We start from the raw sequence: 13,936 nt of genomic DNA, 5'->3' as shown, positions 1-13,936 counted from the left end.
AACAGATTAGCGCAGAGTATCAGATCTCTTAGATGTGTGGGCCCCCCCAGGCTCACCGGTCCTCTGCCAACTCTATTTGCCGGGATGAGGAAGTACCTTCAAAAAAGTCTCGCAAGGTTAAATTAAAACTTCATTCCAAGTGCTGGCCGCTTTTCTGTTGGGCTGAATTTTCTTTTCCAGCATACCTTTCTGTACCTTGGCTACTAATGCTACACATCTGATATTTTAATTTCAGGTCCCGTGTAAATGTCCCATTGCATGGAATTGCCTACAGCTTTTTAAAAGTACATTTCTTTGTAATAAAACTTATCTTGTTTACCATGACCGAATGAATTCAGTGGCAATTTATTGTTTGTGTTAATTTAATTTGTCTTCTCCCCTGAAATAAATTGCCGTTTTAAAAAAAGAAAAAAGAACCATTGCGATATTATGGCCACCCTCTAATTCTTGAAATTTTCAATAAATGATCAATGAGTTTAGAGAATCATGAAGCCTTTTTTTGCTTTAAAACATCCATGCAGTGCAGTGCAGTGCAGTGCAGGCCAAGTTGGCTGATTTCTACATAAACATTTCTCTGAAAGGTCTGGTAAGTGTTGATGCTTATTTTGCAACTATGTTAAAAAAAGTATTTTGGTGAGTGAACATATTGTTGTATAAACTGTTGTGCTTAAGTTTATAATTACAATTGTGTATACTTAGAAGTGTTTTCACTTTTTATTATTATATCTATATGCAGATATTTAAATGAAATTCTTAGGTCATATTCAAAATATTAAATTTTTAAATTAGTATCGTATGCATAGGTCCAAACCTGGTCTCCAAAACACTGTGTTTGGTTGTTATTGGAGTCACTTAATTCATTTATTTTCCAATTGTGAGAAATAATGTCTCAATGAAACTAATAAACAGTTCTGCTAAATGTGGCTGTTTTATTTTTTTCTTCATTCAGTGGCTTGAACGATGAGGCACAACTTGGTTAACACATCAAGCACATCTACTGCTTTGAAACTTGGGGTACTTTGCTGCAAAGTTTCATAATCAAGCTTTTACATTTTAATGTATGTGTGTCTCCCTGTTAGTTATGCCAAACTTGCTCCCAATTTATGTACAGAATTCTGCAGTCTATGAACTAGTGAGTAGTAATGAGTTTGCAGGATTGCAAAATAAATATTTAACTAATGCACTTAGGATATTATTTTTAAAAATGTAATTTTATATATTGTCTCACTTCATTGGATTTCTGTCATGTACTTATTTGTCGCAGAATTTGGCTGCGTTCCACTTGGGATGAGTGAGTATGTAATGGACATTTAAGGACACCCTGACTATTTGGATGTTTTGAAGAATCAAACTAAACTAACAACTAACAAAATAAAAGGTGGCTTTTAGGGATGTGTCATCCTCTCAAACCTCAAACCTCTCAAGCATGTCCCAATTACTCAGCCACACCCCCATGAATATGTAAATGCTGCCAGAAAATCTCATTAATTAGTAATTCATGCATTTTTCACAAATGTGAGACATATCCAATGTGGTCAGAAGATCTTTAATCAAGCAAAAAATGGAATAGCGAAGTAATAATACTTAAAAAACCAAGAAAAATATTCAGTCAATAGAAGGAGACGTGCATGTTTATCCTCAATGTGTCCTTCTCAGACTCTTGGCATGTTTAGGCCATGATTGCTGTGTTTTTGTTGATGATGCTGCCAATTCTGGAATCTGTGCTTGAGGCCTGTATGCGGATGGACTGGACCAGCGAGCTGCAGAGAACCTCACTGCTCACGTTTCTCTGAGATCAATGGCTTCCATGGCCACACTGGTTAATGTTACTGTACTGCATCTGGCCATCACATTTTCATGTCCTTCTTCATGTCCCGGCAAACCATAGACTCAGTTTTTTCCCAGCCTTATTTAGCTCCTGTGTTCTGTGATGTTTCTGTGAGATCAGGTCTTTTAGTTAAAGGAATCCAAAGATGTGTTTTGAGCTTCTGACTTCTGAGCTGAGTGGTAGGAGATGTGTATGTTTTTTGGTGTAAAATCTACCGTGGGTCTGTGAAACTCTTTATCTGGTCCTAATCAGGGGTGTGCAGGGAGGGGGAAGTGTATGGATTTTTAATTTTCCCCTTATTAAATCATAAGTGATTCAGGGGCAGTGGCACGGCAAGAGACGTCCACCGCAGAGGATAGGAGGTGTTGGCTGGGGCGCGTTCCAGGGCCATGAATTTAACATGAAAGCAGAGGTGCAGACACGCACGAAGGGAGGCCGCCTTGCGGGGGATTAGCATGCGCTCAGGCTACCTCCTGCACACCGACACGCGTTTTTTGCTTTTTTCTTCCTTCGGAATATATTTATGTAAATGGCTGCTTTACTGTAAACAGAAATGTACTCCATGGAGAGTCTGTCGGGGTGGGGGCTGAGGGAGCCACACATTTTCAAGGGATGGGGGTGAGTTAAAGGAAACAAAACAAAATAAAGGATGTAGAAAGTCAGAGGTATTCTGAGGTTAGCAGTGTGGCCAGTCGCGCATGCTGCCTGCATGTCTGGGACGATGGTGAGGAGAGACACGCATTACAACAGCTGTGCTGCACATGCGCAAGCTGCACAGCACACTGAAGAACTGGGCAGTACAAGAAAAAGGCAGCTGCAGAAACGCGGTACATAGTTAGGGCCCTTCTTTGTTTCAATGCTGCTCAGTAGACGTTGCCTGGAGTTGAAATTGTGCTCCCAGTTAGTGCCGAAACACACAGAGAAGACGGGTGACACTATGGAGCCCCTGACAGGCACCAGCCCGCTGGGCCGCTGGGGAACCTGATGTCGCTAAACGAACGGCAGAATGTTATAAGTGTGTCGCTGATATCATCCACAATGATTTGTAGAGGAAAAGTTGGACTTAGGGCGTTAAAGCAAGATAATTTAACGTTTCTGACCTGATTGATCCTGACTGGTACGTATTTGCACTGGGTCTCCTGTGACCCTTGATGAAGGCTTGGTATAAGGAATCAAACATTGCCATCATCCCTAGTTGCCTACCCACCTGTTGGCCTGGTCACCAGCTGCCCGCCCGCTGCCCAGCTGCCTGTCCAACCACCAGTCGCCCTTCCTCTGCCCAGCCACCCGTCTGCTGCCAGCTGCCCACCCTCTAGCTGCCCTCCCGCCGCCAGCCACCTATCCATCACCCGCTGCCCAGCCACCCACCAGCCATCCACTGGCCGCCCAGCCAGCCATCCGCCGCCCACTGCCCAGCCATCTGCCCACCCGCAAGCCGCCTATCCACAGTCTGCTGCTTAGCCGCCTACTGCCCACTGTCCAGCCACTTGCCCAACCTCCAGCCGCCTTTCCACTGCCCAGCTGCCCATCCTCTGCCAGCTGCCACCCCATAGTTGCCCTCCTACTGCCAGCCGCCTATCCATCGCCCGCTGAGCAACCACCCGCCATCCATCCACCGGCCGCCCAGCTACCCATCCAACACCCACTGCCCAGCCGCCTACCAGCCACCCACCCGCAGCCCAGCCACCCACCCACTGCCCAGCCACCTACCAGCCACCCACCCGCTGCCCAGCCACCCACCCACTGCCCAGCCGCCAGTCCGCTGCCCAGCCGCCAGTCCGCTGCCCAGCCGCCTACCAGCCCCCAGTCCGTTGCCCAGCCACCCACCCGCTGCCCAGCCACCTACCAGCCACCCACCCGCTGTCCAGCCACCCACCCGCTGCCCAGCCGCCAGTCCGCTGCCCAGCCGCCAGTCCGTTGCCCAGCCACCCACCCACTGTCCAGCCACTTGCCCAACCTCCAACCGCCTTTCCACTGCCCAGCTGCCCATCCTCTGCCAGCTGCCGTCCCCTAATTGCCCTCCTACCGCCAGCTGCCTATCCATCGCCCGCTGCCCAACCACCCGCCATCCATCCACCGGCCACCCAGCTACCCATCCAACACCCACTGCCCAGTCACCTGCCCACCCTCAAGCTGCCCATCCACGGTCTGCTGCCTAGGCGCTCGCTGCCTCCCGTCTGCCAGCCGGCCACCCGCTGCCCAGCCACCAATCCACTGCCCAGCCGACTACCAGCCGCCAGTCCGCTGCCCAGCCGCCTGCCAGCCAGCCATCCGCTGCCCAGCCACCAGTCCGCTGCCCAGCCGCCTACCAGCCGCCAGTCCGCTGCCCAGCCGCCAGTTCGCTGCCCAGCCGTCTGCCAGCCAGCCATCCGCTGCCCAGCTGCCTACCAGCCGCCTGCCAGCCACTCACCCGCTGCCCAGCCACCAGTCCGCTGCCCAGCCGTCTACCAGCCGCCCGTGAGCCACCCGCCCACCGCCCACGTCAGAGGCGCTGTGTTTTCTCAAGCCTGTAGGTGGCCTACTGTGCGGTTTGAACATGCTTATCTGATTAGGATGTTACTGGCAAAGCGGCTCCCCACACATGCTGAGAACGTTTTTCAGTGTCTCCTCTTCTGGGTTTCCAGCCAGGTTTGCCTCATGCTGCCATACTCACTGGAAACGAAACCAACTGATGACATGTAGCGTATATCACCTCCTGGCTCAGCACCAGAAGTGATGGCTGCTTCTAGTTAAACAATAAAATATTCCGCCATGAATAAAAGACTCTTTTAAAAATCCAAGTACTTTAATAATTTGGATAAAAAAAAAATCAAGGTGATGATAAACAGATTTGTGCATGCATACATTTAGTTTATCTGCTTGTCACTTTTTCTATTCATTTACTGTTTATCAGCATGATCTATTTGTGCTTGACAGGAATATGAAATGAGGAAATGGATATAAATAAGATCTTATGTAGTGCTTTTTATTATTAACCCAAAATGTTACATCTGCTTAAAGCACGAGGTTTGCTCGGGGCGGTAGTGGAAGGCAGAATGAAAGCTTGGTACATTCATCTCCTCTTCCACTGTCCACCATCTCTTTACCTGTGTCATTCTATCCATCTCTCTGTCATATTCTAGTCAAAAAGACTGATGTTAATTAGAGATACTTTGAAATCTCACGCTCTGTACCCTGTACAGTATGGATGATGGAGTCGTTGTCTTATAAAATCATTTCCTACTGCTGGGTGATTCACTTTTGAACCCAAACACGACCCCCACCCTACACAAATTATTATTATTATTTTATCTCAAAAGAAAATATTTTTTATTTGCTATCAAAATATATATATAATATATATAATAAAATATAATAATCTTTAACTACCAAACTACAAATCATTGTATTGACGTATGACAGGCTGTGCCTTTTCAGACGTCAAAGGCAACGGCGATAAGTTCTTATTGTTAACATACCTGTATAAACTACAATCATGTTGTTTAATAGCAAGAACAAAGTCCCTTTGTTACCTTCAGAGGGAGGTGCAATGTCAGAATATTATCAGAAGAAATGTCAGGGAGTCCCTGTGAAAGAGATCATGCTGTCAGGGCCGCAGATCTGAAGGAAACTTTGTCATCTTGAAGGTACATGAGAAGGCTGAAGGTGCAGTACAGGATACACTGTTATAGCCGGGGAGGGGAAGTTTGATATTGATGCAAAATAGGCAGCAGTCCTGTTTTTACTGTTTTTGCAGTGATTTTCTAAATTAAACTTAGATAAGTAAAAGTATTATAAAATGATATCCCAAGGTCTACTGTAGTGGCAGGTTACAAGTCCTTGCTGCCTAAATTGCATTTTCAGCTTGTTAAAATCGATATTAATGTGTCTCTCATTACATCATGTTGATATGTTGTATCATGTTAATGATCAACAACTTTCACAATTAATAATAAAAATGTATATGAATAAAATTGCATTAATATTTCAGATACTATATATATTTGGTTGATATATGACGAATATGATGAATGTTCTCTGTAATGAATAGATGCCTGGGATAGTTTAGTTTACAAAGCTGTGGCCTCATAAATTTGAATTTTGAACAGGATAAAAGGGCTCATTATCAGAATTATAAAATAAGTCATTCTATGTACATTGTAAAAAGAGCCTTTGTAATTATCATCACACTTACGCTTCTCCTAATTAATGTGAATTAGGTCAGACGTACCTCTCCTACAGTATGCCACCATTTACCTTCAAGTGTATTTAACTTCAAAATTATAAGAAGCTGCTATTAATTTGACTCAAGTCTTTTAATATTAATGATGTTAAAAATTGACTTGAAATTCAAAAAAATGTTGGGCAAATATTTCTTATACAAATATATATTAGCTTGTCCATCTGAAACTTCATCCATCCATGTCCCTAGAGCCAGCTTCTGCAGCGGAGGATTTGACCGCCAAGGTCCCCGCCTTCAGCTACCGCCCAACTCACACTGCAACCAACCCCTTTGGCCCGTCCTACAGGTGGTAAGCCCATTGGAGAGGGGAACCATGTGTCTTCTTTGGGCTGTGCCCGACCAGGCCCCATGGGTGCAGGTCTGGCCACCAGGCGCTCGCCATCGAGCCCCACCCCCAGGCCTGGCTCCAGGGGGGGGCCTCAGTGACCCATGTCCGGGTGAGGGGAAACGTGGATCTATGTTTTTACTCATCATAAGGGGTCTGGTGAGCTGCACTTCGTCTGGCTCCTCACCCAGGACCTGTTTGCCTTGGGTGACCCTACCAGAGGCATAAAGCCCTGGGCAACTTAGCTCCTGGGATCATTGGAACACACAAACCCTTCCACCACGATAAGGTATCAGCTCCAGGAGAGGAATCTGAATCTCACTTATGATAATTGTGTAAATAGTGCCATATGTTAGTATGGGTTATATTGTGTTTTTAATGTATATTTAAGAACTGTAGTATTTGGTGTGTTTAAAATGTTTTTCAAGTCACGTGTTGCTGGATAATAATAATACTAGTGTAGCACAAGCTAAAACCCTGGGTTCCTTTAAATCAGAGCTAGATAACATTTTAACAACTCTGAGCTATTGGATAAGTTCTCCCCAAACAAGCTTGATGGGTCGAATGGCCTCCTCTCGTTTGTAAATTTCTTATGTTCTTATAATGTAACCTTGATTTTAAAGGTATTTTTTGGATAAAAACTCAAAAGAAAACTTTAATCACCTTTTGTAAACCAGCTTATATTCCGGAATGCCACTACTTTTCAATCTTAAGGCTACTGTAGAAAATCCTTTAATGTGTATAATGTGATATTTATTCCTGTTTGTTGGCTAATTTTGAAAAAAATTGGCTGGGTCATAATAAAACGGTAAAGTCAGAGCCATTGTTAAGGTCAATACAACTTCTTAATGTGATTTGTTACAACTAATACAGGATTAGTTATTCAAGTATTGAACTTAAGGATGGTTGACTGATTAAATTCTCCATTTGTATTACCAAGGTGTTCGTTTCACTGAGACAAAGAGTTGTTGAGTGAAGATTCAATAGGCAGCATTTGCTTGTTTATAACCGTAACTCAGTAATCTGTTTATGAGCTGAAGGAAGTGTGTGGAGATAGGGAACACGCAAACCAAGGTCTAACGGGGAGGGCTGAAATGGCACCGCGGTTACCGGGGCTCAGCTTTAATCATCTGCTGCGGTCATATTGGGCCCTGGATGCTAAAAAGATCAAACGAGTCCATATATTACTTGTTATAGGCAACAGTGAAGCGAACAATGAAACAGTAATGAAAACGAAAAAAGAAAACCTCGGATGTCAGTAAAAGGCAGTAGGAATGATTGTGTACAACACATATAAGATTATAGTTGCTCTTGAACTATGACTATGTAATTAAAGTCTGGAAACTTGAAATATATAAAAAATTAGATTATAATGAAAGTAATCTCCTGCCAGTTCAATGGTTTCTAAGTTAAGTGTTTTTCCCATTTATAAAACCCAGCAGGAACTTCTATTATACGTTTTTACAGAATACATGTGAAGGCCCCTGTAAGTATGATGTCATTGGTGTTTCTTTTTTATTCATGGAAGAACAAAATCACAAATGATTGGAGTCTAAAGGTCTACTCATCTGCTGATTTTATGTCATTTTGTCAAAAAAAATGAACTTCTTTCTTCTATACCTGCCAAAACGGGATAAGAAAGGTGTGAGAAACTCAGTAAGTCATTTTCACCCCTGGAAGATGTGCCACTACTAAAACACAGCGCTGTTTTTCGGATTACGATGTTAGTATATGTTTTGACGTATTCTACTAAATCGCTTTCAGTTTGAAGTAATTCAGTCTCACTCCTCCTGTATGGCACAATGGTATGGTTTAGATTATGACGGCTTCCACTGGGATGGTTCTGAATTGTTTATTCTCAGTTGGGCTCCCTGCTCACAAGAGGCTCTATTGTTTAATCAAAAATCCAGACCTGCTATCTCAGGTAACATCACAGCACATGTAATATACAGAATAAAAATTATTTATCAGTGACCAAACAGTGCCACTGTCTTACCCCCACAGTCCAAAAACTGTGGTTAAATTGCCCGTAGGTGTTCATGTGTGAGTGAATGGTGTGTGAGAGTGCCCTGCAATGGGCTGGTCCCCCATCCTGGGTTGTTCCCTGCCTCGTGCCTCTTGCTTCCAGGATAGGCTCCGGACCCCCCGCGACCCAATAGGATAAGTGGTTTGGAAAATGGACGGATGGATGTCTGTTCCTCATAGGCAGTACTATCCATCTCACCACGACAGCTGCTGGACCTTGAAGCCATTTGGGTGAGAGAACCATGGGACTTAACACTTACTGTCAGAGGCAGCCTGGCATCACTATCACTATGACACGCTGCTCTCTACCAACATGACTGCATGACCATCACTGCGACACGCTGCTCTTTGTTAATAGAACTGCATCACCAACATTGCAACACACTGCTCTCTGCTAACAACACTACATCATCTTCACTATAACATGCTGCTCTTTGCTAACAGCAGGATTGCCATCTCTCACGCATCTGGCATGACACACTTTCTGATTCTCACGCAAAAATCTTACGTCAAAACTATATTATTACATTATAAACATAAAATTAGCTACATCAAAAGCTTTGGGATAGTTTGCAAACCCTACAGACTATTTGCTACAATAGGTAATAAAACTGTTACTTACATGTAAATGCCTAATGTAAAATTAATCTTCCAAAGCCTTTTGGGAGGTTCAAATACACTTACATTTCCTACAGTCTACATACTGTTCAAAAATTGCTTAAACAAAGCAATTAAACATGTATATTTCAAGACATTTTCACAGTAGAGTGGGATTTTGCACAGTATTTGTCATTAAGATGTATGTTCTAGCTTTTTAATGTGACATCTAAAGAAATTGTGTGATAGGAATGAAGACACAATTAAAAACCTGTTATTGCTATAAAATATCAGCACACATTTCTGTTAATATAGGTTTATTTATGCTGCATTAAAGTTGCCAAGGAACATTTTTCCCTCTTAAAGAACAAATAATGTCTACAGCTACTGCTATGAATAGTGCATGGCAGTTTTCATGAAAATGCAAATTATGGTTCCCTTTTTCCATTTAGATGAAGTTTTTTCTATTTTAGCTTTATTATTGTGATTTTACGCTGCCCAGTTCAATAAGGAAATAATTAAAATATGTTTGACTGCTAGGAATGTCACTTTGCCAAATTAGCTTTATCTTGATTTTCATTGTGGCTAAAAACATATCTGAATAACAGCCAAGATGTTAAAAAATCATACTGGAGCTAAAATTTATTATGTGTTTTCCTGAGGTTTTTAAACCACAGTGAAGAATGTTTTCTTGATGTTAATTTTTAGTCTTTGTGTACATATACACATATACACATTGATCTGCCATAACATTAAAACCACCGGCCTAATATTGTGTAGGTCTCCCTCACATCGTCAAAACAGCTCTGATGTGTCGAGGCATGGACTCCACAAGACCTCTGAAATCTTCCTGTGGTATCAGGCACCAAGACATTAGCAGCAGATCCTTCAAATCCTGTAAGTTGTGAGCTGGGTGGCATGGTGGTGCAGTGGTTAGTACTCCTGCCTCACACCTGTCGGACTGGGGTTTGACTGTCCAGCAGGGTCCTGTGTGTGGAGTTTGCATGTTCTTCCCATCATGGGGTTTCCTCCAGGTACTCTGAAACACAATCTGCATGCCCCATGACCCTCAATAGTATAAGCAGTTACAGAAAATGGGCCTCCATGGACCTGACTTACTTGTCCAGTACATCCCACAGATGCTTGATCAGTTTGACACTTGGGGAAATTGGGGAATTTGTAGGCCATGTCAACACCAAACAATTTATTAATAATTTTTGCAGTGTGGCAGGGTGCATTATCCTGCTGAATAGAGGCCACTACCATATAGGGGTAGACTTGGTCTGCAACAATGTTTAGGTAGGTGGTTCTCGTCAAACTAACATCCACATGAACGCCAGAACCCAAAGTTTCCAAGCAGTACATTGCCCAGAGCATCACCCTGCTTCTGCTGGCTTGCCTGCTTCCCATAGTGCATCATGGTGTCCTTTTCCCCACACACATGATGTAACAGAAAAAAATGACTCATCAGACCAGGCCACCTTCTTCCATTGCTCTATGGTCCAGTTCTGATGCTCACATAGCCATTGCAGGTGCTTTTGGTGATGCACAGGAGTCAGCATGGGCAATCTAACTGATCTGTGGCTACTCAGCCCCATATGCAGCAGGCCGCAGTGTGCTGTGTGTTCTGACACCTTTCTATTATAGTCAGCATTAACCTTTTTCAGCAATTTGTGCTACCGTAGCTCTCCTGAGGGATCGGAGCAGATGGTATAGCTTTGCTCCCCACGGGGATCAGCAAACCTTACGCACCCATGACCCCTTCGCTGGTTCATCGGTTATCCTTCCTTGGACCACTTTCAGTAGGTACTATCCACTGCTGACCCAGTCTTTTAACCATCACAATTTGACTTGTCAAAGTCATTCAGATCCTTACACTTGCCCAGTTTTCCTGCTTCCAACACATCAACTACAACAACTGATTGTTCACGTGCGTAGCATTGCTAAGGGTGCCATTCACCCTTCAGTGGTTTTCATGTCATGGGTGATCGGTATGTATATGTATGTATATATTCTTTATGTGTTCTGTTACATGGAAAAAACTGAGTTACAAATGAATTATCAAGCATATGATTCAAAATAAATGCTGTTAACAGATTCAAACCCAACACTTTGATATTTCCATTAGTATATTTTTGTATTTTTGTTCTTCCTCTGCATCTCAAGGCAGTTTCATGGCCATGTACTCCCCCTTCTTTTGGAAGTAGTAATCGAATCTGGCCGCAGCATACCTGGAAAGACAGCACACAGCGTTAGCAGGCACCTGAGACTGTGTAGGATCCATAGGAGCACATGAGTTCTGTGCAGCGTCTAGCGGGGCAGTGATCTAACCCAGCTCTTACTCCAGCTCCAAATGCTTTTACATTCACAATCCAGACTTTAGCATATTGGATGTTCCATGCATGTTTACTGCTATGTCTATATTACTAGCTGATCATTATCCCTGGTTGAGTTCATTTTAAAATCCAAAGGTAAGTGTGAAGAAGAGAACATACCCGTCTTTTAAAGGTTACTGAGATGCAGCGGAGGGAGGACTTAATGGTGCAATTCACCAGGAAACCAGGGACTGCATTTGCTATTTGTCACGTTATTTTTTTTTTCCATGCACAGAGATGAACAAAAGTGCAACACCTGAGTTATTTGAAATTCAGCAGCACGCCATTGATCAGCCATGAACCAGAGCCTGTCATGTCACGTCAAGTGAGGTAAGGGCTGTGTGGGCTGAATAGGTGGGGAGGGACTTTTAAGCTCCGGAAGGAGTGCCTTTAAATATTTTCTTTGCCTGTGAACTCAGCGTAAGACTTTGATTTGAAAAGTTATTCATTAACATTTATGTGGGATGTTGCCATGACACTCGCTTTCAGTGGGGGGTTAAAGCATTATTCATCTAATGCGCATTATTAAGGGCTGGTTTAAGTTGTGTCGTGTGAAAGCAGTTCCGCTCAGACACAAAAAGGAGATGATTATGTTACAATTTTTAATTCACCCGGTTTCCTTTAAAGGGAACCGGCTTCGGAGTAGAGGGTGGGGGTAACACTTTAATACAGGGGGGTGGGGGGAAAAGACAATTAGGTGCGAGATTAAGGTGGAATTTGGCAAAATGTCAGTAATGAACGGAGAGATAAAAGTGAAGCAGTGAGTGATTAAATAAGAAACAGGAAGAGCCTACAGGAAACAGATGGTTGCAGGGAAAAAGAGATCTAACCTATGTGTGATTATAGAATTCCATTGCAGACATCAGATAAAGATGAAAATGCATCACAAATGTAAATAAGAAGGCAGGTAACAGCAATAAGCCCAAACAGCCGGTCTCAATGAAATCTCTGCATGACATCAAGGCTGAAATCCTTTAATATAAATTAGTTATTCTAACTGCATTTATTTTTATAGAAAATATGAGAAAATTAAGGAACCACGCATCAAAGGTCTATTATCATGTAAGCTGTAAATCTGACCAAAAGAATACTCTATGATTTATTTCTCTGTTTCTATAACCGGGAGATTATTTTGCCCTATATGAGAAAGGAAATGGAGAGTAACGTAAGGTACCTAATTAAAAACGTAAAAATATGGAGGGACATTTCTCTGAAGGTAATTATTGTGGCTGCCTGTTTCCTGTACAGTATTTACGACCCTGAACCATTCAATCAACCTTAACATAGATACCAATATATACAATAAACTGGTGAAATTTGCAGATGACACCAAGGTGGGTGGTGTAGCAGATACTGAATTAGCGGCTCAGCAGCTACAGCGGGATCTTGATTTAATTAGTGACTGGGCTGATACCTGGCAGATGAAATTTAATGTAGACAAATGTAAGGTACTCCATGTAGGGAGCAGAAATATAAGGTACAGGTATTTTATGGGTCCCACTGAAATAAAGGTAGCTGATCATGAAAAAGACCTTGGTGTGTATGTTGATGCTTACATGTCCCACTCTCACCAGTGTGGGGAAGCAATAAAAAAGGCCAATAGGATGTTGGGGTATATCTCCAGGTGTGTGGAGTATAAGTCAAGGGAGGTAATGCTAAGACTATACAATTCCTTGGTGAGACCTCACCTAGAATATTGTGTGCAGGTTTGGTCACCATATCTTAAAAAGGACATTGTGGCCTTAGAAAAGGTGCAGCGTAGGGCCACAAAAATGATTCCTGGTCTTAGAGGAATGTCATACGAGGAACGGTTACTTGAGCTAAATCTGTTCAGTCTCAAGCAAAGGAGACTGAGGGGGGACATGATCCAGGTATATAAGATTCTAACAGGTTTGGATGCTGTTCAACCAAATAGTTACTTCAGCATTAGTTCAAATACACGAACTCGTGGCCATAGGTGGAAATTAGCGGGAGAACATTTCAAGCTGGATTTAAGGAAGCACTTCTTTACACAGCGCGTAGTCAGAGTATGGAATAGTCTTCCTGATAACGTAGTGCAAGCTGAATCCTTGGGTTCCTTTAAATCAGAGCTAGATAAGATTTTAACAACTCTGAGCTATTAGTTAAGTTCTTCCCAAGCGAGCTTGATGGGCCGAATGGCCTCCTCTCGTTTGTATAGTTCTTATGTTCTTATGTTATCAGTACATAGCATCCTTATCTCACCCAACACATAAGAGGCCTCTACAGTGTCATGTAACATGTGGGTGATTCTTAATACGTGTCATTTAAGATTAAAGAAAAGATTTCAGTCCTTCTTAATTTCAGTCCTTCTCTTTACACTTAGATATTATTATTATGAAATGCTACATTATGGGGTTGCCCAGGGCTGTTGGAATTCTACAACCACAATTCATCATGTACCAAAAAAACAGAAATGTGTCTCCTTCTATTCATTCCAGCCATTAAAGCACTGAAGAGCATATCAAGTCAAATGCTCCTATCCTGGAATTGCTCTGCATAACAGCACCATTCCCTCAGCATCATGTAATAAGCAAATGATCATA

At 42.8% G+C, this 13,936-nt stretch overlaps 2 protein-coding genes across 3 annotated transcripts in view; one reads left to right on the top strand and one right to left on the bottom strand.

Moving 5' to 3' along the window:
- The first annotated feature begins 2,589 nt into the window (after positions 1-2,589).
- Positions 2,590-4,289, top strand: LOC125704135 (uncharacterized). Its single transcript, XM_048969473.1, has 3 exons — positions 2,590-2,655; positions 3,024-3,740; positions 3,861-4,289. The coding sequence occupies exons 1-3, from the start codon at positions 2,590-2,592 to the stop codon at positions 4,287-4,289; spliced, it is 1,212 nt and encodes a 403-aa protein (XP_048825430.1).
- A 5,008-nt stretch (positions 4,290-9,297) lies between these two features.
- LOC125751690 (ethanolamine kinase 1-like) overlaps positions 9,298-13,936 on the bottom strand; it is a 37,690-nt gene continuing 33,051 nt past the window's right edge. For both annotated transcript variants that reach the window (XM_049030848.1, XM_049030849.1), the window contains exon 8: positions 9,298-11,228. In XM_049030848.1, the coding sequence (XP_048886805.1) occupies positions 11,159-11,228 (70 nt within the window). In that variant the 3' untranslated portion in view covers positions 9,298-11,158. The remainder of the gene's footprint in view (positions 11,229-13,936) is intronic.

Source organism: Brienomyrus brachyistius, chromosome 11 (assembly GCF_023856365.1).
Source record: "Brienomyrus brachyistius isolate T26 chromosome 11, BBRACH_0.4, whole genome shotgun sequence".
Lineage (NCBI taxonomy): Eukaryota > Metazoa > Chordata > Actinopteri > Osteoglossiformes > Mormyridae > Brienomyrus > Brienomyrus brachyistius.
The sequence above is the reverse complement of the archived record's forward strand: the minus strand, read 5'-3'. Positions and strand labels throughout refer to the sequence as shown.

What these genes read in the sequence shown, in the direction of transcription:
- LOC125704135 (XM_048969473.1), top strand. Translation starts at nt 2,590, where the DNA reads ATGCGCAAGCTGCACAGCACACTGAAGAACTGGGCAGTACAAGAAAAA. An exon ending in AAGGCAGCTGCAGAAACGCG is followed by an intron (nt 2,656 to 3,023) that starts GTACATAGTTAG and finishes CATCATCCCTAG; the next exon opens with TTGCCTACCCACCTGTTGGC. An exon ending in AGTCCGCTGCCCAGCCGCCA is followed by an intron (nt 3,741 to 3,860) that starts GTCCGTTGCCCA and finishes TCCTACCGCCAG; the next exon opens with CTGCCTATCCATCGCCCGCT.